The sequence below is a fragment of the Scyliorhinus torazame genome, chromosome 15 (assembly GCF_047496885.1).
Source record: "Scyliorhinus torazame isolate Kashiwa2021f chromosome 15, sScyTor2.1, whole genome shotgun sequence".
Classification (NCBI taxonomy): domain Eukaryota; kingdom Metazoa; phylum Chordata; class Chondrichthyes; order Carcharhiniformes; family Scyliorhinidae; genus Scyliorhinus; species Scyliorhinus torazame.
The window spans coordinates 92835371-92857374 of record NC_092721.1 but is presented as its reverse complement, the minus strand read 5'-3'; the positions used below and the strand labels follow the sequence as shown (position 1 = coordinate 92857374).

The window sequence follows — 22004 nt, the reverse complement described above, 5'->3', positions numbered from 1 at the left end:
TCTCTATTTATTTATCTCGGTGAACCACAAGCCTTTCCCTTATATCGATCAAATGACCACACAAAGATGGTTTATTTACATACACAAGAGTTATCTCAACATGCAAACACAATATCTGCTACGAGTTAAACTATACCTATCAACTACAATAACCTATACTTAACTTCAGGGCGACCGGCACTGTGCAAATGGATAAAGGCCTTTATCTGGATTTCACTTGGCTGGTTCGATGAAAGTGGCTCTGTCTCTGCTGGGGTCATCCGTCAGGTAGCGACCGTTGGTCTTGAACTTAACTGGCTGTTCCTGCTGTAATTGGGTGGCACAGGCCGGATCCAAGAGAGACAGAACACATGGCTGTGCTCTCTTTTATCCCTCTGGGATTTCGCGCTCTTTGGGGCGGTCCTTAACCTTGGATCCAATAGTTCGACAGGGCTCTGATCACTCTCTTCGATTTTGGCCAATAAAGGGGTGGGTGCCTTGGTAGCTGGCCAGGTCTTTAGCGGTCATTGACCTTGGCAGTTGTGCTTTCTGAGTAAGGGGAGTGGCGCCAATCAGCCTGTGGCTGTACCGGTTGCTTGATTGGAGTTCTATTGTCCTGGGAAATGGGCCATTGAAATGTAAACGAGTGGAGCTTTCGGTCAGGTCTGGTTACCTGTGTTTTAAATACACATAGGCAATGTATCTGTCTGAGTCCTGGGTTGGCCATAATTCCCATGGTCCTTTGCAGGTGGCCATCTTAGATGGTTACAGTCCTCGCCGCGTGTGAGGTTAAGCCTCGTTCAGTTTAAAGTAGTCCATAGTGCACATGTGACGGTAGCACGGATGAGTAGGTTTTTTGAGGGGGTAGATAGGTGTGGCCGTTGTGCGGAGGTCCTGCAAATCACGTCCACATGTTTTGGGCATGTCCGGAGCTGAAGGGGTTTTGGCAGGGGTTCACAGACGTAATGTCCCAGGTGCTGGGAGTGAAGATGGCCCCGAGTCCAGAGGTGGCAATATTCAGGGTGTCTGAAGACCCAGTAGTCTAGGGGACGAGAGAGGCCAATTTTTTGGCAAGATGTGTGTGAGCGATCTAGCGGAATTCCTGAGGTCTGGAGAAGGTCAAGTTCGTCCTGAGGGGGTCGGTCGATGGGTTCACTCAGAGGCGGAAGCCGTTTTTTGATTTATTTAAGAAGAGGGAGGGGGTAATTGGGAGGTATGGGGATTAAAATGGGGAAAGTAGGATGGAAGAAGGGGGCGGTATTGGGGCAGCGGGGAAGGAGTGGGTTTTGGTTGTTTGTAATGTTTGACTGTTCTTCTGATCTTGTTTATTCATATGAAAATGCCGTGGATAAAATATTTTTAAAAAACAATCTGCTGATTATTACTGTATGCCATCACAGGAAGTGATGCAACATCACAATTTGCTTTCACTTTTGCAGCCTCATGAAAGATGCAGCCATAGCAGCAAGATGTGTTCCAATAAAGCTTGTGTTTTTACATACCTCTGCAGACTCATATATTCTGTATTAGTCAAATAATACCAAGAATATTGTGGATACCTTTTTTAATTAAAGTTAGAGTACCCAATTATTTTTTTTCCAATTAAGGAGCAATTTAGCATGGCCAATCCACCTAACCTGCACATCTTTGGGTTGTGGGGGTGAAGCCCATGCAGACGGGGAGAATGTGCAAACTCCACACGGACGGCGACCCAGGGCCAGCATTCGAACCCGAGTCCTCAGTGCCGTAGGCTGCAGTGCTAACCACTGTGCCACGTGCCACCTTATTGTAGATCCCTTCTTGGCAATGGGCATGCACAAAGATGAGAAATTTCCACCAGCCAACCTCCGCCCTAGCATCTCCAAAGCTGCATCTAAAAATGTAATAATTCTTGCCTGCCATTTCAGTGCTGCTTAGAATGAAACTGATTGCAGCAACTGTGCACCTCTCCTTTAAGAGGTGGTGGCTGCTCTTAACTGATGCCAGTTACATTCCATTTCAAACAGCACCCCTACCCCCTCCCAGCACTCCCTACACACACTTTAGTGTATTCCCTGAGTTCAGGTGAACAGGTGGTGGATCAGAATGAGATGACCATTTCACCTGAGAAACCTTCTTTGATAGCTGAATTGGTTGAACCACTAGTTTTCATGATACTGAGCCAGAGCAGACTTCCATTGAGTCTGTTGAAGAGTCATATTAGACTCGAAACATTAACTCTGCTTCTCTCTCCCTGGATACTACCAAACCTGCTGAGTTTTTCCAGTGTCATGGGAGAGTACCTTTAAGAAATGGGAGTTTATAAAATAGCTGTAGTGGATGTACCTTTAGGAAATGGGTGTCTTTCAGTGATGTCAGAGTGTGGGTGGAGCCGGGCTGTCCGTCTGCTTTTACTTTTGCTTCAGGTTGTCTGCTACAGGCTCTGTTTAGTTTTGTTTTAGACTTGGAGCTGCAGTCACAGCAAGAAGGTGTATTAGTCTCTCTCTGCAATCTAAAGACTGTCTGCAGAATCTTTGGTGATTTAAAACTAATACCTGTTTCTGTAGAGAAGTTAAACCTGATGTCTTTTTGTAAAAAGGGTTCTTTTGTGTATTCTGGATGTTGCAAGGAAAGATTAAGAATTACTTATCGAGTACTGTATACTTTGGGGGATTTATTGGTGTTGATAGTTGTTAAGATGTTTACTGTGGGTTTGTAAAGTGTTAACTGGTTTCATAAATAAGCATTTTTTTAATTTAAAAGTACTGTAGATCTCTGTTGTATCACACCTGCACGGTAGGCCCGTGTACTCCCTGATGCACGATCAATGACTACTAAAGCAAGGTTGTAGTCCAACTGAAGTCTTTAATAAGCTAGATGTTTCCCCCAGCAGCTCAGGTACAGAAAGAAGGCTGCTGGGGCAGCATGGGCCCTTATACCCTGCCTTGCAGGGCGGACCTACCATACAGCTTGACCAATGGGAAACATACAATATCTACCAATGGTGTTCCAGCATTACTAGGTACCGTAATACCTCTACACAGACTATCACATTCACCCCCTGTTAAAAAAAGAGTCCGGCGGGGGTGGTGGCTTGGTATTACAACATGGTAACGTGGTAGAAGTTATAGTTATGGAGGTACCGTAATACCTCCGTACAGCGTTTTGTCTTATTGTCGTCAAAATTTACAATTTCACAATTAACTATATACACTTTAAGATGAAGCAATCAGTCGATCGGGGGCCCTGGTCATCCTCTGTGATCGTCGAAGCTTTGGTGGTGATGCCGGTGGAGGCTCGGGCGTCTGTGACTCCAGGAGCGCGGCCTCGATCTCAGCGGCAGCTTCAACACCCCTAGACGGCGCTGGTGGGGAAGTCGATTGACCTGGGAAGGGAGCGTCTGCGGGGTGCGTCGGTGGGCGGGGGGGGGGGGGGTCTAGACGGGGCCGGCGGAAGAACCGATCCTCCTGCGAAGGGGGCGGCTGTAAGGTGCACCGGTGGGAGGGAGGGTGGGACTGGTGGCTCGGGTGTGCGTGGGGGTCCGGCTGGCGCCAGGTCTCTTAGGGAGACCGTATTTTGTCGGCCGTCGGGGTACGCCACGTAGGCGTACTGGGGGTTAGCGTGGAGAAGATGGACCCTCTTGAACAATGGGTCCGAATTGTGCGCCGCACGTGTTTTCGGAGCAGGATGGGTCCGGGAGCTCCCAGCCAGGTCGGGAGCGAGGTCCCAGAGGAGGACTTCCTGGGGGAGGCAAGGAGACATTCGTGAGGTGTTTGGTTGGTCGTGGTAGAAAGCAGTGACCGGATGGAGTGGAGGGCATCCGGGAGAACTTCCTGCCAGCGGGAGACTGGGAGATTCCTGGACCATAGGGCCAGTAGGACCGTCTTCCAGACCGTTCCGTTCTCCCTCTCTACCTGTCTGTTACCCCGGGGATTGTAACTGGTCGTCCTGCTCGAGGCAATGCCCTTGCTGAGCAGGAATTGACGCAGTTTGTCGCTCATAAAGGAGGACCCCCTATCACTATGTATGTAAGCGGGGAACCCGAACAGCGTAAAGATGCTATGGAGGGCCTTGATGACAGTGGTTGCGGTCATGTTGGGGCAGGGGATGGCGAATGGGAACCGGGAGTACTCATCAATCACGTTCAGGAAGTACGTGTTGCGGTCGGTGGAGGGGAGGGGGCCATTGAAGTCCATACTGAGGCATTCAAAGGGACGGGAAGCCTTTATCAGGTGCGCTATCTCTGGCCTGTAGAAGTGCGGTGTGCACTCTGCGCAGATTTGGCAATTCCTGGTGGCTGTCCTGACCTCCTCAATGGAGTAGGGCAGGTTGCGGGTCTTGATAAAGTGGAAGAAGTGAGTGACCCCCGGGGGGCAGAGGTCCTCGTGGAGGGCTCGGAGGCGGTCCACTTGTGCATTGGCACATGTGCCGCGGGACAGGGCATCAGGAGGCTCGTTTAGATTCCCGGGACGATGCAAGATCTCGTAGTTATAGGTGGAGAGTTTGATCCTCCACCTATAACTATCTTATCGTTTTTTATCTTGCCCCGCTGTGCATTATCGAACATGAAGGCAACCGACCGTTGGTCAGTGAGGAGAGTGAATCTCCTGCTGGCCAGGTAATGCCTCCAATGTCGCACAGCTTCTACTATGGCCTGGGCCTCCTTTTCGACTGAGGAGTGGCGGATTTCGGAAGCATGGAGGGTACGTGAGAAGAAGGCCACGGGTCTGCCCGCTTGGTTGAGGGTGGCCGCCAGAGCTACATCCGACGCGTCGCTCTCGACCTGGAAGGGGAGGGACTCGTCGATGGCGTGTATCGTGGCCTTTGCAATGTCTGCTTTTATGCGGCTGAAGGCCTGGCGGGCCTCTATCGACAGGGGAAAAACTGTGGATTGGATCAGGGGACGTCCTTGTCCGCATAGTTGGGGACACTCTGGGCATAGTAAGAAAAAAAGCCTAGGCAGCGCTTCAGGGCCTTGGAGCAGTGAGGGAGGGGGAACTCCATAAGGGGGTGCATGCGTTCAGGGTCGGGGCCTATAACTCCATTTCGCACTACGTAGCCAAGGATGGCTAAACACGCATTTATCCTTGTTATACGTAAGGTTAAAGATCTTTGCGGTCTGGAGGAGTTTTCGGAGGTTGGTGTCGTGGTCCTGCTGGTCGTGGCCGCAGATGGTGACATTATCGAGATACGGCAATGTTGCCCGTAAACCGTACCAGTCAACCATTCGGTCCATCTCGCGCTGGAAGACCGAGACCCCATTAGTGACACCGAAGGGAACCCTTAAGAAGTGGTAGAGCCGCCCATCTGCCTTGAAGGCAGTGTACTTGTGGTCACTAGTGCAGATGGTGAGCTGGTGGTAGGCGGACTTCAGATCCACCGTGGAGAAGACCTTGTAGTGCGCGATCCTGTTTGCCAGGTCGGATATGCGAGGGAGAGGGTACGCGTCCAGCTGCGTAAACCTGTTGATGGTCTGACTGTAGTCGATGACCATCCTATGCTTCTCCCCAGTCTTTACCACCACTACTTGAGCTCTCCAGGGACTGTTGCTGCCTTCAATGACTCCTTCCCTCAGTAGCCGTTGGACCTCTGACCTAATAAAGATCCGATCCTGGGCACTGTACCGTCTGCTCCTGGTGGCGATGGGTTTTCAATCCGGGGTGCGGTTCGCAAACAGGGAAGGCGGATCGACCTTGAGGGTCGCGAGGCCGCAGACAGTGAAAGGGAGTATAGGGCCGCTGAATTTGAAAGTTAGACTTTGGAGGTTGCACTTGAAGTCTAACCCTAGGAGTGTGGCCGCGCAGAGCCGGTAATTTTTAAACTCCCTTCCCTGGACCGTGAGGTTTGCTACACAAAACCCCTTTATCTCAACTGAGTGGGAACCGGAGACCAGGGAGATTTTTTAAATTAACGGGGTGGACGGGGAGAGAACAGCGCCTTACCGTGTCGGGGTGTATGAAGCTCTCCGTGCTCCCAGAGTCGATTAAGCAGGACGTCTCATGCCCATTGATTAGTACAGTTGTTGTGGCAGTTGAGAGTGTTCGAGACCGGGACTGGTCCAGGGTCACCGAGGCTAATCGCGGCAGCAATTGAATGTTCTCTTTGGGTGGTGTGTGGTCAGCTGAGCTGGGGTCCTGGGAGTCCATCCAAGATGGCGCCGCCCATTGGTCGCACATGGCTGGGGGTGCACAAAATGGCGGCACTCATCCATCGCACAAGATGTCCGTGCAACAAGATGGCGGCGCCCGGAGGCCGCACGTGGCCCTGGAGGAGGAAGATGGCGCCGCCCGCTGGCCGCACGGGGACCGTGGAGAGGATGGTGGTGGAGGTCTGCATTCGCCACCAGAGACCGCAGCGACCGCCCGAGCCTGGCATACCGCCACAAAGTGCCCTTTTTACCACATCCCTTGCAGGTGGATGCACGGGCCGGACAGCGCTGCCGGGGGTGCTTGGTCTGTCCACAAAAATAGCAGCGGGGCCCCCCGGGGTTGCCAGGCCGTCTTGCAGCACAAGCTTGTGGGGTGATGGGCGATGTCTCGGTGTCGGCCGCGGGGCGGGGGTTCCACGCTGCCCAGGGGGCTGCCGCGCGGTCGGGGACGTAAGCGCGGGCGTTTCGGGAGGCCACATCCAGAGAGCCGGCAAGGGCGCGTGCCTCCTTGAGGCCTAGGGTATCTTTCTCCAGCAATCGCTGGCGGATTTGGGAGGACGGCATACCTGCAATGAAAGCGTTCCGGATCAAAGGTTCTGTGTGGTCGCTCGCCGAAACTTGCGGGCAGCTGCAGTTTCTCCCCAACACCAGGAGCGCATGATAGAATTCTTCCAGCGATACCCCAGGGATTTGTCGCCTCGTCGCTAGCAGATGTCGGGCGTAGACATGGTTTACCGGGCGAATATAATGTCCTTTTAGCAGCTCCATTACTGCATCAAAGTCGTCCCCATCCTCGATGAGGGTGTAAATTTCTGGGCTCACCCTCGGGTGCAGGACTTGCAATTTCTGTTCTCCCGTGGGTATATTTTCGGCCGTTCCGAGATATCCGTTAAAACACGCCAGCCAGTGCTTGAAGGTTGCCGCTGAGTTTGTCGCGTGGGGGCTGAGTTGCAGACACTCTGGCTTGATTCGGAGCTCCATCCTTTTAAATCTAGCTTATTAAATTGATGCACGATCAATGACTACTAAAGCGAGGTTGTAGTCCAACTGACGGCTTTAATAAGCTAGATGTTTCCCCCAGCAGCTCAGGTACAGAAAGAAGGCTGCTGGGGCGGCACGGGCTCTTATATCCTGCCTTGCAGGGCGGAGCTAACATACAGCTTGACCAATGGTAAACATACAATATCTGCCAATGGTGTTCCAGCATTACTAGGTACCATAATACCTCCACACAGACTACCACACGCCTCATAACCACAATCTATGAAAAGTTGTGGGTCAGGTGAACTCCATGATACACTTTGGGGTTCTCTATACCCTGGCCCATAACACCAGCATTTTCAGTTTATACATGGAGGTTATTCATCCATTGTTCAATGATTTATGAAAGTGCACCTGTGTCGATGTCAGGTGAGCAAGGCATGGAACTTGATTATAACATTTATCAGGTGACCCTTATCCTACATGTTTGAATAACTTCCAGGGATCATGCGTGAAGAATAGCTATTTTGATTATAAAAGGGCAGCCAGCAGCTGTGCAATCATATCTCAGAAGAAGTCCACATTTTTAGTAGATTTTTAAAAAACTTTTTTAAATGTTTTGTTTTTAAATTTAGTGTACCCAATTATTTTTTTTCCAATTAAGGAGCAATTTAGCATGGCACATCGTTTGGGTTGTGAGGATGAGACCCACACAGACACGGGGAGAATGTGCAAACTCCACACGGACAGCAGATGTCTATTTTTTAATTACCTAAGCAATAATAGCTCTGTGATGGCATGAGAGGTCATCCATGTTCTGATGCATAATTGGTTAAACTGTGTTTAATGGATAAGAAATTCTATTAAGTTATGGAATGTCTACTTCTATTTTGAAAATTTTAGGAGAGTTAAGAAATTGCGACAGGAAAATGAACAACAAATGAGCACCATGCAAACCAAACTGGATGAAACTACACGACATTATGAGGGAAAAATTAAGAACCTTCAGAAGGGTTACAGCATCCAAAACAACCTGAGAGGTTCTGCACCTGAATTTGCAGGCACTGCATGTAAGGAGTTCTCACTGGAAAGAAAGCCAACAACTACAGAACTGTCTGCAGATAACAGCTACTCTTACTGGCATAGCAATGATATTGCTAGTGAACCGTTTACTGATGTAAATAGACCTAACATTTCACTAACTTCTATCCATCCTCAGGAGAGTTTCCTGTTGCCGGTGAGTGTTTTATGTTTTTTTGAATTTTTTCAACTCTCAGCAAACTAGTGCCACTAATATTTCTGGACTCATTTGGAAGTTGGAGGAGTTCAAGTACCATTATTTAGGTATCCATTTTATAACACGATTATCAGTGATTCTGTCTGAGGTATTACAAGGGCACTGTATGTATGCTCAGGCAGATTCATAAACTATTCAAAGAAGAATAGGGGAACTTTCCTGGTATCTTGACTAACATTTATTCCTCAAAACACTACAGGAAAAATAGTCTAACTGCTTGTTAATTTTATTCGCTATATGGAGTAGCTTGCTCTGGAAAAGATTCAGTGCTGCATTTGACTAAGTAACAACAGTGACTCCATTTCAAAAGTATTGGCTGTGAACCACTTTGGGACAAACTGAAGACACGAAAAGTGCTACTTCAATGAAAATCTGTATTTCTTCCATAACCAAAGTACAACATTAAATAAGGTACATGCAGAGTAGGTGACCATCTCACCCTGAACAAGTTATTTTGACATCTTAATTGGTTGATAGATTAGTTTTCATGATACTGAGCTGTAGAAGTCCGAAATACAGGTCCATGCATTTAGAAATAATAGTAGTTCTTTTGCTGATCCTTGCCCGTTTGTTGCTGACCACTTACATTGAAATGTATTACCTGAAAGGGGGTGGAAGAAGCTTCAAAAAGGAATTGGATAGATGCTTGAAAAGGAGAAAATTGCAGAGCTGTGAAGAAGGAACAGAAGATTAATTAAATTTCTTGTCAAAGAGCCAGCAAGGCATGATGGGCCAAATTACCTTCTTGTGTGCTGTATTGTTCTATGATTTGAAGTAATAAGAAAGATATTTCAGCGGCCTCCTCTCGTCTGAGTTGGTGTCATGATGAGGCAGTTAAATCTTGCAAGGGGCCTCGCAAGATATGCCTCCTTAATGAAATCTAGTGGGATGTTGTGATCAGGGTCTCACCTTCACTGGGTGTGATTCAGATCTGCAAATTTAAATGAGCCATTATGTTCATGTACATTCGCGGGGATCTCCTGGTGCCCGGGACCTAATGGCCGTGCCTGGGAGACCGCTCCTGGGCACTGTTTAGTACTGGTTTCTACAAACGTGGAATCATAATGGCACCTAGGGGAGACTCCCAGGCCATTCATGTACCCTGGAGACAGGGCAGGATGGCACCCTGACACTCTATCTGGCAGCCTTGGCGCTGCCAGCCTGTGAATGGTAGTATATGCTCATTAGGATTGTAGATAATTTGAAGGTTATAATGATCCTATGGCATTGCTGCTGTCGCCTGTCTTCATGTTAGGTGTTGCAGAGTTGGGAGGTGCTGGTGATGTAAGGTTGGTTGATTGCTGCAAAGCATCCTGTAGAAAACATACAGTGCCCCAGTAGGACAGGAATTGTACATTGAGTTGAGGTGTGTACTGTTTAGTGTAGTGCTCTTTCAGCTGCATCTATCTGCAGTAAGTGTCTGTAGCTCACGGCACTTTTGGCTTCGCATTGATGAGCTGGAACTTGAGCTTCAGACCCTGCAATGCATCAGTAGGGGAAAAGTTACCTTGACACTTTGTTCCAGCAGGCAATTACAATCCTTCAGCTAATGACTTCAGATTTGGTCCATGGTCAGGTTTAGGAGGCTATGACTACGAGTGAGGCTGGTGTGGGGATCCAGAAGGTAGCAATGGAAAAGCTTCAGTCCCTACAATTGTCCCAACAGGTTTGAGGTTCTTGCAACTTGTATGGCCGAGAGCAAGGACTGCAGGTAGGATGAGCTAACTGAACACAGCACCAATGCGCAGAGAGCCATTCAAGTAGGGAGAGTAAAAATAATATGGCTGTAGGAGGGAACAGTATAGTTAGGGGAATAAATGCTGTTCTCTGCAGCTGAGAGTGTGAGTCCTGAAGGCTGTGTTTCCTGCCCGGAGCCAGTAATAACAACACCACCTCAAGACTCATGGGGAACTTAAAGTGGGAGGGAAAGGGTCAAGTTATCATGGTCCACATGGCAAACAACAACGCAGGAAGGACTGAGAAAGAGATTCTGCAGAATGAGTATGAGCAGCTGGGGCTAAATTAAAAAGCAGAACCACAAAGGTAATCATCTCTGGATTGCTATCTGAACAATAATTAAATAGGCATAGAGTAAATAGATTAGAAAGCTAAATGCGTGGCTCAAAGGTTGGTGTGAGAGGGATGGGTCTTATTTCATAAGGCATTGGCACCAGTACTGGGGCAAGGGGAGCTGTATCATTGGGACGGCCTTCACCTGAACTATGCTGCAATCAGCGTACTGGTGAATTGTGGTGTAGAGAGAGTGTTAAACTAAGTAGTGGGGTGGAGGGCTAATGGGAAGGGAGATTTGGAAAGTTCAAATGAAAGAACAAGGCAACAGTACAGAGTAGGGATACAGATACTGATAATTTGAGTGTGACAGGAAGGTACAGAGCGTAGAAACTACGTGCACAAACAAATAAGGTCAGAGTACGGAAAACTTGTGTAAAGACAGAATTAAAGGTTGGGATTTACCTACCACCCCGCCGCGTGTTTTTGGGTGCGCGAGGCGACTCACCAGTGGGATATACCGGTCCCGCCATTGTCAACGGGATTTCCCTTGTCCCCGGGAAATCCGTGCGCCTGTGCGGGACCGGAATTTCCTGCTGCCGTGAATATCCCACCCATTATCTCTTTATCTCTTTATTTGAATGCACACAGCATTTGTAACCAGGTCTGTAAATTGATAGCAATAAATGATTATGATAGTCATTACAGGGACATGGTTGCAAAGTGACCACAGCTGGGACTTGAATATTCAAGGGTATTTGACATTTTGGAAGGGCAGGAAGACAGGAACAGAAGATGGGGTGGCTCTGTTAACAAAGGATGGTGAGAAATGATCTTTTTCTCAGAAGATCAAATCTAGGATCTGTTTGGCTGGAGATAAGAAATAACAAACAAAAGAAGCCACCAGTGGGTGTGTTTTATAGGTCCCCTGATAGCTGCACCGTAGGATTGAGTAAAAATCAAGAAATAATGGGAGCTTGTAAGAAAAATACTGCAATAACCAGAGGAGATTTTATTCTTTATATGGATTGGACAAATTAATTGCAAAACGTAACCTGGAGAATGAGTTCATAGATTGTGTTTGGACAATTTCTTAGAAAATTTAATTCTGGAACCATCCAGGGAATAGGCTATTTTAGACTTTCTCATGTGTAATGAGTCAGGATTAACTAATGACCTCAGAGTAAAGGATCATCTAGATGCGAGTGATCATAAGATGATAGAATTTTGCATTCAGTTTGAAAGTCTGGGTCTGAAATTAGCATCTTAGAGCTAAATAAAGGCAATTTTATAATATAATAATAATCTTTATTGTCACAAGTAGGCTTACATTAACACTGCAATGAAGTTACTGTAAAAAGCCCCTAGTCGCCATATTCCAGCGCCTGTTCGGGTACACAAAGGGAGAATTCAGAATGTCCAAATTACCCAATAGCACGTCCATCGGAACTTGTGGGCGGAAACCGGAGCACCCGGAGGAAACCCACGCAGACACGGGGAGAACATGCAAACTCCACACAGACAGTGACCCAAGCCAGGAATCGAACCTGGGACCCTGGCGCTGTGAAGCCATAATGCTAACCTCAATGCTACCATGCTGCCCAAGACATGAAGACTTATTTAGCTAAAGTGATATGGTAAAATAGGTTAAAAGGTAAGACTATAGAGAAACAGTGCCAGACAGAAAAGGAGATACTCCATCACTCTCAACAAAGGTATATTCCATTGAGAAAGAAAATTCGCAAAAAGGATACACGATACATATCTAACTAAGGAAGGTAAGGATGGTATCAGATTGAAAGAACTAAGATGTGCAATGCTGCAAAGATTCATGGTAGCCCAGAAAATTGGTGGAATTTTAGAAACTAGAAACGGATGACAAAAAATGTTAAAAGTGTGTTAGGACTAGGTGAGATTGGTCACAACAAAGGCTTAAGTTTCCTTTTTATGAGAATATGCCTTTTTCAAATCAGAATGTTTTTAAATATTAAAGCTGTGAGCAAAAAGGAGCCAACCAAACAAGGTTTTCCTGAGTCAAAGAAAGAACAAATTCATTAATATTTGAATTTGGCCCTCATACAATTATTCAGGCCCACGCACACAGGTATCAGAAGTAAGGGAAATGAGAGTTCAATAAAAAATGTAAAATAATATACAGTTAAGTGCCCTTTGATTATCTTGAGGCATTGATTTTAAAAGCTGTTGCCGATTTGTTGGCTTCTTCGAAGCTGTCAGATGTAGAAGAAGTTGCATTTATTATGAGATCTCAGTTGCTAGTAGAGTTGGCTTCTTGAATCGGGTGACACTTTTGTTCCAAAAGAGAGAGGGGGAAAGAGAGCACCCCTCAGCTTGTTTCCTCTGCTGAAGACTTTGTGACACTGCCTGTAACACTTTCAATCTCTCTCCAGTGGCTTGGCAACCTTGCCTTGAAATACTTCACCCACTGTGTTGTCTGAGGCAGTCATTGTTACAACTTCATAAGAACATGGGAGCAGGAATAGATCATTCAGTCCATCGAGCCTGCTCTGCCAGTCAATATGATCATGGCTAATCATCCACTTCAATGCCTTTTGCATCATACTGTCCCCATATAATCTTTATTTTAATAATAATCTTCTTTTTATCAGTGTCACAAGTAGGCTTACATTAACTACAGTGAAGTTACTGTGAAAATCCTTAAAATGGAGAGAAATTGCAGAATGCTGCAGTACATAGAGAGATATGTGTGTTCTTGTACAGGAATAACAAAAACGTTGGCATGCAGATACAGCAAGTCACTAGAAAGGCAAATGAAATGTTTGACTTTATCGCAAGGGAGATGGAGTATAAAAGAAGGGAAGTCTTGCTACAGATATACAGGAGATTGGTGAGATTAAACCTCTGTACAGTTTTGGTGTCTTTACTCAAGGAGGAATATACTTTTATTTGAAGCAGCTCAGAAAGGCTGATTCCTGGAATGAAGGGGTGATGTTATGAAGAAAGGTTGAACAGGCTGGGCTTATACTTACTGGACCCTAGGAGAATGAGGAGTGATCTTATTGAAATATGTAAGATTCTTAAGAGGGCTTGATGGGTTAGATGCTGGAAAGATGTTTCCTCTCCTGGGAGAATATGGAACTAGAGGACACAGTTTAAATTGGTTTCCCCAATTAAGACTGAGATGAGGAGGAATTTCTTCTCTCAGAGAATCATTGGCCTTTAAAATGCTCTTCCAGAGAGAGTGGTGGAAGCTGGGTTATTGAATGCATTCAAAACTGAATTTTTGACTGAAACGGTAGTTATGGGTTATGGGGGCAGGCAGAAAAGTGGAGTTAAGGTCATAATCAGGTCAGCCATGGTCTTTTCAATTCCCGAGCAAATGTGTTGGACCGAATAGTCTACTCCTGCTCCAATTTCTTATCATCTTATCCAGAAAAATTATTAATATTCCATCATACTCCTAATCTCCAGTAGATGGTAAATGGTGGACAGATTTTGAGGGTTCAGGAGGTGTGCCACTTTTAAAAAACAATTTTTTTTCTTTTAAGGGGCAATTTAGCATGGCCAATCCACCCACCCTGTACATCTTTGGGTTGTGGGGGTGAAACCCACGCAGACACTGGGTGAATATGCAAACTCCACACAGAGAATGACCCAGGTCCGGGATTGAACCCAGGTCCTCGGTGCCGTGAGGCATCAGCACTAACCACTGCACCGCCATGCCGCCCCAGTGTGCCACTTCTGATATAGTAAGTACTTGTTGACACAGCTGGTACAATGAAGCTTCACGGTGTATTTCAAGATTTTAATGTGGTGGTTCTGTTGAAATCATAAGGAATATTTGAGCTTTGTTTTATTGGAGATGGTCTTTACAGGTGTGAAAAAGTTACCTAACACTTATCGCAAATCTGAATGTTATCCAGGACCTGCTGTTGTTTGGCATGGGCTGCTTCAGAGGAACAGTGTAATTAGTAAACAGCATGTCTCCTGATTTTATGGTCAGGTATTTGAGCTGAGAACATTGCCCTGAGAAACTTCATCAATGTCCTGATGCTGTTTAAAGAACCTGTGGAAAAGAATTTCCAAGCTGATTGCTTTGTGAGTGGATTGAGAGGATGATTATCTGGCAGATGGTGGGCAGCAACTGGAGACTGCTGGGAATGGGGTGGCTAGTAAATCTCAAGGAGTAGGTTTGCTTTGAGGGACTGCTCTGTAAATCTAATATCTCACCACCTCTTCAATTTCTGGGTTTCATGAGTCCTGGGAGATCCTACCCACAGCTAATGCTGCAAATATCTGAGGTGCGCAATCTCATTTAAATCTTCGAATTATTAACTCATCTCTGTAGAGCCGGTTACTCAGTCGATTCTAAACCTGCTGACCCGATTAAAGCAGGCACATTTGGAGCAGGTTGGGCTCAGGTCTCCTATCCAAATTGGACAGATTGTCCTAAATTAGAATCAGAGATTTTGTCTGTGATTTTGCACCCAAGTTTGTCGCATACGCAGATGGCTCCAGTATTGGAGAAATCGATCCAAGTGATCGGAACGTCCGAACGGCGCGACGCCTCTGGGGATTATAAAGTAGAGTCCCCAAGTTCAATATGTAGGTGCAAAATATCGCAAGAGAGGGGTAGCACAGTTAGCAAATTTGCCTCACTGCACTGAGGTCCAAGGTTCGATCCCGACTCTGGGTCACTGTCCATGTGGAGTTTCCACATTCTCCCCGTGTTTGTGTGGGTTTCGCCCATACAACCCAAAGATGTGCAGGTTAGGTGGATTGGCCACGCTAAATTGCCCCTGTAGCCACCTGGGTTGGCCACTACCCGACTTAAAATGGCGATCCGCAAAGAATGCAGGGAAATTCAGCCAAGCCAGGAAAAACTAGCAGGTGCAAAGTTTCCTGTGTATTAGAACTTGCAGAAACCCAGACAGCACTGAAACTAGCAACCATCTGCATATTAATGAGCGATGCCCGGGAACAATTGAAACATTTAAGGTGAATAAGGCCAAGCCAGACTCCTCGGCGCCAGCAGGAGCCAAGACAAAGGAAGGCCAACGGACACTTGGGAACCGCCCAGCAATCAGGGAACGGCTCCAGTATTGGAGAAATCGATCCACGTGATCGGAACGTCCGAACGGCGCGACGCCTCTGGGGACTATAAAGTAGAGTCCCCAAGTTCAATTCGTCCTTCTTGGCAGGGTCACTCAGCAGCTCGGAACAACCCTTGACAGTGACCTGCCTAGCTGCCGCATCAACCAAGTAAGTCTCCAGTCAACGCACGCTATGAGATAGGCGCTCCTAGCTACCAGTCCGTACCAGCTTTGAATCCTGCAGACTCAGAATCCAACGAAAGGCCATTTGTTCCCCTGACCTGGTGGGCAAGTTCCAAAGCTAAGTATAGGCCTTTTAGTGTTAGAGATAGTCTAGTAAGTAGAGTTTTATGCATGAGTAGTGATTGACTGTGTATAATAAATGTGTTTTGATTTGAATCTTACTAATTGGTGTATCGAGTTATCGATCAGCACTTGAACTTGAACCTCGTGGCGGTATCATAAAGATACCTGCCGACTCTAGAGCAAAGGTTATAGAAACAGAGCAAATTAAGTAAAGACACAACGAGCAACAAATTAAGAGCCAACCAAAGTTAGCAACACCCCTTAATTGCAAACAATTAATTGGATACGCTAAATTTATTTTTTTAAATTGCAAGAGTCACAACACAAGAATCCCACCGGTGAGACTGGGGACAGGATTTTCCAGTCGCCGACATCAAAATTATGTTCGACGATTAGCCGGAGAATCCCCGTTCACTACCGAATCGGGGGCGGGGGCGCTTTCGCGATGCTCTGCCCCCTCCAAAGCGGCGTACTTGGAGTATACAGCGCGCTGTATCGACGGCCTCAGGTCATTGCCTAGGCCCACCACGATGCTCCGCTCCTGACCGGCCGAGTTCCCGACGGTGTCGGTCGCGTGTCGTCTCATCCGTCGGGAACTCGGCGTGGCGGCTGCGGACTCAGTCCAGCACCGCCACACTCGGAGGAGGGCCGATCTGCGGGCAGGGGGGATTTTGTCAGGGACTGGGGGCACAGTTGGGGGGTGGTACGGGACGTGCGAGCCGGCCAAAGGGGGGGCACTATTTCGCGGGCCGGGTCAGCGAGTGGCCGGCGCCATGTTGCACGGTGCAGCCGCTGCAGGCCGTCAACCTTGCGCATGCGCGGCCACGCATCCGGCAATTTTCCGGGCTGTATCGGCAGCTAGAGCCGGGTGTCTATGCTGCCGTGATGCAAGCCCCCAGCCAAACGCAGGATCGATGGCCATTTTACTCCATTTTTCTAGCGTAAAAGGGTCACCGTTCCCATGTCGGCATGGGGACTTAGCCTCATAATCGGAGAATCCAGCTCCTGTTTTCTGAATATATCAAAGAATAAACTATATTATAAATATTTTTAACCAGAAAAATGGCTTACACACTGATGCACGATCAATGACCACTAAAGCGATTTTGTAGTCCAACTGAAGGCATTAATAAGCTAGATGTTTCCCCCAGCAGCTCAGGTACAGAATGAAGGCTGCTGTGGCGGCATGGGCTCTTATACCCCGCCTTGCAGGGCGGAGCTACCATACAGCCTGACCAATCGGAAACATACAATATCTACCAATGGTGTTCAGCATTACCAGGTACCGTAATACCTCTACACAGACTACCACATTCACCCCCTGTTAAAAAAGAGTCCGGCGGGTGTGGTGGCCTGATATTACAACATGGTAACGTGGTGGAAACTATAGTTATGGAGGTACCGTAATACCTCCGTACAGCATTGTGTAACTATTTATAATTCTATTTACTATTTACAATTTATGATTCATAATTGACTATTCACTTTAAAATGAAGCAATCAGTCGATCGGGGGCCCTGGTAGTCCTCTGTGATCGTCAAAGCTTCGGTGGTGACTCCGGTGGAGGCTCGGGCGTCTGTGACTCCGGGAGCATGGCCTCGATCTCTGTGGCAGCTTCGACACCCCTAGACGGCGCTGGTGGGGAAAACGGTTGACCTGGGAAGGGAGCGTCTGCGGGGTGCGTCGGTGGGTGGGGGTGTCTAGACGGGGCCGGCGGAAGGACCGATCCTCCTGTAAGGTGCACTGGTGGGAGGGAGGGTGGGACTGGAGGCTGGGGTGTGCGTGGGGCTCTGGCGGGCGCCAGGTCTCGTAGAGACCGTATCTTGTCGGCCATCGGGGTACACCACGTAGGCGTACTGGGGGTTAGCGTGGAGAAGATGGACCACCTTGACCAACGGGTCCGACTTGTGCACCCGCACGTGTTTTCGGAGCAGAATGGGTCCGGGAGCTGCCAGCCAGATCGGGAGCGAGGTCCCAGATGAGGACTTCCTGGGGAAGACAAGGAGCCGTTCGTGAGGTGTTTGGTTGGTTGTGGTAGAAAGCAGTGACCGGATCGACTGGAGGGCATCCAGGAGGACTTCCTGCCAGCGGGAGACTGGGAGATTCCTGGACCGTAGGCCAGTAGGACGGTCCTCCAGACCGTTCCGTTCTCCCTCTCTACCTGTCCGTTGCCCCGGGGGTTGTAACTGGTCGTCCTGCTCGAGGCGATGCCCTTGCTGAGCAGGAATTGACACAGTTCGTCGCTCATAAAGGAGGACCCCCTATCACTATGTATGTAAGCGGGGAACCCGAACAGTGCAAAGATGATATGGAGGGCGTTGATGATGGTGGTTGCGGTCATGTCGGGGCAGGGGATGGCGAATGGGAACCGGGAGTACTCGTCAATCACGTTCAGGAAGTACGTGTTGCAGTCGGTGGAGGGGAGGGGGCCTTTGAAGTCCATGCTGAGGCGTTCAAAGGGACGGGAAGCCATTATCAGCTGCGCTTTCTCTGGCCGGTAGAAGTGTGCTTTGCACTCCGCGCAGATTTGGTAGTCCCTGGTGGCTGTCCTGACCCCCTTGATGGAGTAGGGCAGGTTGCGGGTCTTGATAAAGTGGAAAAGGCGAGTGACCCCCGGGTGGCAGAGGTCCTCGTGGAGGCTCGGAGGCGGTCCACTTGTGCGTTGGCACATGTGCCGCAGGACAGGGCATCAGGAGGCTCGATTAGCTTCCCGGGACAATACAAGATCTGTAGTTGTAGGTGGAGAGTTCGATCCTCCACCGCAAGATCTTATTGTTTTTTATCTTGCCCCGCTGTGCGCTACCGAACATGAAAGCAACCGCCCATTGGTCAGTGAGGAGATTGAATCTCCTGCTGGCCAGGTAATGCCTCCAATGTCGCACAGCTTCTACTGTGGCCGGGGCCTCCTTTTTGACTGAGGAGTGGCGGATTTCGGAAGCATGGAGGGTACGTGAGAAGAAGGCCACGGGTCTGCCTGCTTGGTTGAGGGTGGCCGCCAGAACTACGTCAGACGCGTCGCTCTCGACCTGGAAGGGGAGGGACTCGTCGATGGCGTGCATCGTGGCCTTTGCAATGTCTGCTTTGATGCGGCTGAAGGCCTGGCAGGCCTCTGTCGATAGGGGGAAAGCTGTGGATTGGATCAGGGGACGGGCCTTGTCCGCATAGTTGGGGACCCACTGGGCATAGTGAGAGAAAAACCCTAGGCAGCGCTTCAGGGCCTTGGAGCAGTGAGGGAGGGGGAACTCCATAAGGGGGCGCATGCGTTCAGGGTCGGGGCCTATGACTCCATTTCGCACTACGTAGCCGAGGATGGCTAAGCGGTCGGTACTAAAGACGCATTTATCCTTGGTGTATGTAAGGTTAAGGATCTTTGCGGTCTGGAGGAATTTTCGGAGGTTGGTGTTGTGGAGGAATTTTCAGAGGTTGGTGTCGTGGTCCTGCTGGTCGTGACCGCAGATGGTGACATTATCGAGATACGGGAATGTTGCCCGTAAACCGTACCGGTCAACCATTCGGTCCATCTCGCGCTGGAAGACCAAGACCCTGTTGGTGACAACGAAGGGAACCCTTAAGAAGTGATAGAGTCGCCCGTCTGCCTCGATGGCAGCGTATTTGCGGTCACTAGTGCAGATGTGGAGCTGGTGGTAGGCGGACTTCAGATCCACCGTGGAGAAGACCTTGTAGTGCGCGGTCCTGTTTACCAGGTCGCATATGCAGGGGAGAAGGTACGTGTCGAGCTGCGTAAACCTGTTGATGGTCTGACTGCAGTCGATGACCATCCTATGCTTCTCCCTGGTCTTTACCACCACTATTTGAGCTCTCCAGGGACTCCTTCCCTCAGTAGCCTTTGGACCCCTGACCTAATAAAGATCCGAAACTGGGCACTGTACCGTCTGCTCCTGGTGGCGACGGGTTTGCAATCCGGGATGAGGTTCGCAAACAGGGAAGGCGGATCGACCTTGAGGGTTGCGAGGCCACAGACAGTGAGGGGGGTATAGGACCGCCGAATTTGAAAGTCAGACTTTGGAGATTACACTGGAAGTCTAAATCTAGGAGTGTGGCGGCGCAGAGGTGGGGAAGGACGTAGAACCGGTAATTTTTAAACTCCCTTCCCTGGACTGTGAGGTTTTCTACACAAAACCCCTTTATCTCTACTGAGTGGGAACCAGAGGGCAGGGAGATTTTTTGATTAACGGTGTGGATGAGGAGAGCACAGCGCCTTACCATGTCGGGGTGTATGAAGCTCTCCATGCTCCCAGAGTCGATTAAGCAGGACGTCTCATGCCCGTTGATTAGTACTGTTGTTGTAGCGGTTGAGAGTGTTCGAGGCCGGGACTGATCCAGGGTCACCGAGGCTAGTCTCAGCAGTTGAGTGTTCTCTTCGGAGAGACGTGCGGTCAGCCGAGCTGGGGTCCTGGGAGTCCATCCAAGATGGCGGCTCCCACTGGTCGCACATGGCTGGGGGTGCACAAAATGGCGGCACCCGTCCATCGAACGTGGCGTCCGCGGAACAAAATTGTGGCGCCCGGGGGCCGCATGTGGCCCTGGAGTAAGAAGATGGCAGCGCCCGCTGGCCGCACGGGGACCGTGGAGAGGTTTTTGGTGGCGGTCCGCATTTGTCGCCGGAGACCGCATGAGCCTGGCATACCACCACGAAGTGGCTCTTTTTACCGCATCGCTCGCAGGTGGATGCACGGGATGGGCAGCGCTGCCGGGGGTGCTTGGCCTGCCCGCAAAAGTAGTAGCGGGGCCCCCCGGGGTTGCCAGGCCGCTTTGCAGCACAAGCTTGTGGGGGGATGTCTCGGGGTCGGCTGCGGAGGGGTTCCACGCTGCCCTAGGGGCTGCCGCGCGCTCAGGAACGTTAGCGTGGGCGTTTCTGGAGGCCACATCCAGGCAACCTGCAAGGGCCCATGCCTCCTTGAGGCATAAGGTGTCTTTTTCCAGCAATCGCTGGCGGATTTGGGAGGATAGCATACCTGCCACAAAAGCGTCCCCGATCAAGAGTTCTGTGTGGTCGCTCGCCAAAACTTGCGGGCGGCTGCAGTTTCTCTCCAACACCAGGAGCGCCCGGTAGAATTCTTCCAGCGATTCCCCAGGGATTTGTCGCCTCGTTGCTAGCAGATGTCGGGCGTAGACCTGGTTTACCGAGTGAATATAATGTCCTTTTGGCAGCTCTGTTGCTGCATCGAAGTCTTCAGCGTCCTCGATGAGGGTGTAAATTTCCGGGCTCACCCTCGAGTGCAGGACTTGCATTTTCTGTTCTCCCGTGGGTGTGTTTTCGGCCGTTCCGAGATATCCTTTAAAACACGCAGCCAGTGCTTGAAGATTGCCGCTGAGTTCGCCGTGTTGGGGCTGAGTTGCAGACACTCTGGCTTGATTCGGAGCTCCATCCATTTAAATCTAGCTTATTAAATTGATGCACGATCAATGACCACTAAAGCGAGGTTGTAATCCAACTGAAGGCTTTAATAAGCTAGATGTTTCCCCCAGCAGCTCAGGTACAGAAAGAAGGCTGCTGGGGCGGCACGGGCTCTTATACCCCGCCTTGAAGGGCGGAGCCAGCATACAGCTTGACCAATAGGAAACATACAATATCTGCCAATGGTGTTCCAGCATTACCAGGTACCGTAATACCTCTACACAGACTACCACACACACAAATTACTGTTGGAGGTTACAGCACACAAAAACAAGCCATTTGGTGGTGATTATGCTGCACAAGAGCTTTCATCTCCACTTCTTCATGTACCAATTACAATCACTTTTCCCTCTATTTATTTCTCCCTCATGTATTTCTTTAGCTTCACCTTGAATGCATCTCCGATATTTGGATCAACTACTTCTTATAGTCGTAGATTCCACATTCTAACCATTCCCGATTAGACTTCTTTAGTGATTAACATGGCCCCTATTTTTGTTCACCCCTGCAAGTGAAAACATCTTTACATCTACCCAATCAAGCCCTTTCTTAATCTTAAAGACCTCAATCAGGTCACCCCTCAGCCTTCTGTTTTCTGGAGCAATGAGTGTGTTCAATCTTTTGTGATAGGTTTGCGGTTCTGAAGGAGAAGTTTTTTTGACTGCAGCGGACAAAAGTAAAGCGAAAATAACCATGAAAATTAATTGCTGAAGCCAAAAATTTCTAGATGTGATTCATCGTCCACAACATTAATCTGTTGAGCATAATCTTGGAGATAAAGCGATGCATTTTGATTTTCTGTAATTCTTCAGC

General features: G+C 48.8%; 1 protein-coding gene across 1 annotated transcript in view; it reads left to right on the top strand.

Moving 5' to 3' along the window:
* LOC140391417 (centrosomal protein of 63 kDa-like) overlaps nucleotides 1-22004 on the top strand; it is a 112832-nt gene that overhangs the window by 47616 nt on the left and 43212 nt on the right. Inside the window, exon 4 of the mRNA XM_072475950.1 lies at nucleotides 7991-8324. Within this exon, the coding sequence (XP_072332051.1) occupies nucleotides 7991-8324 (334 nt within the window). The remainder of the gene's footprint in view (nucleotides 1-7990; nucleotides 8325-22004) is intronic.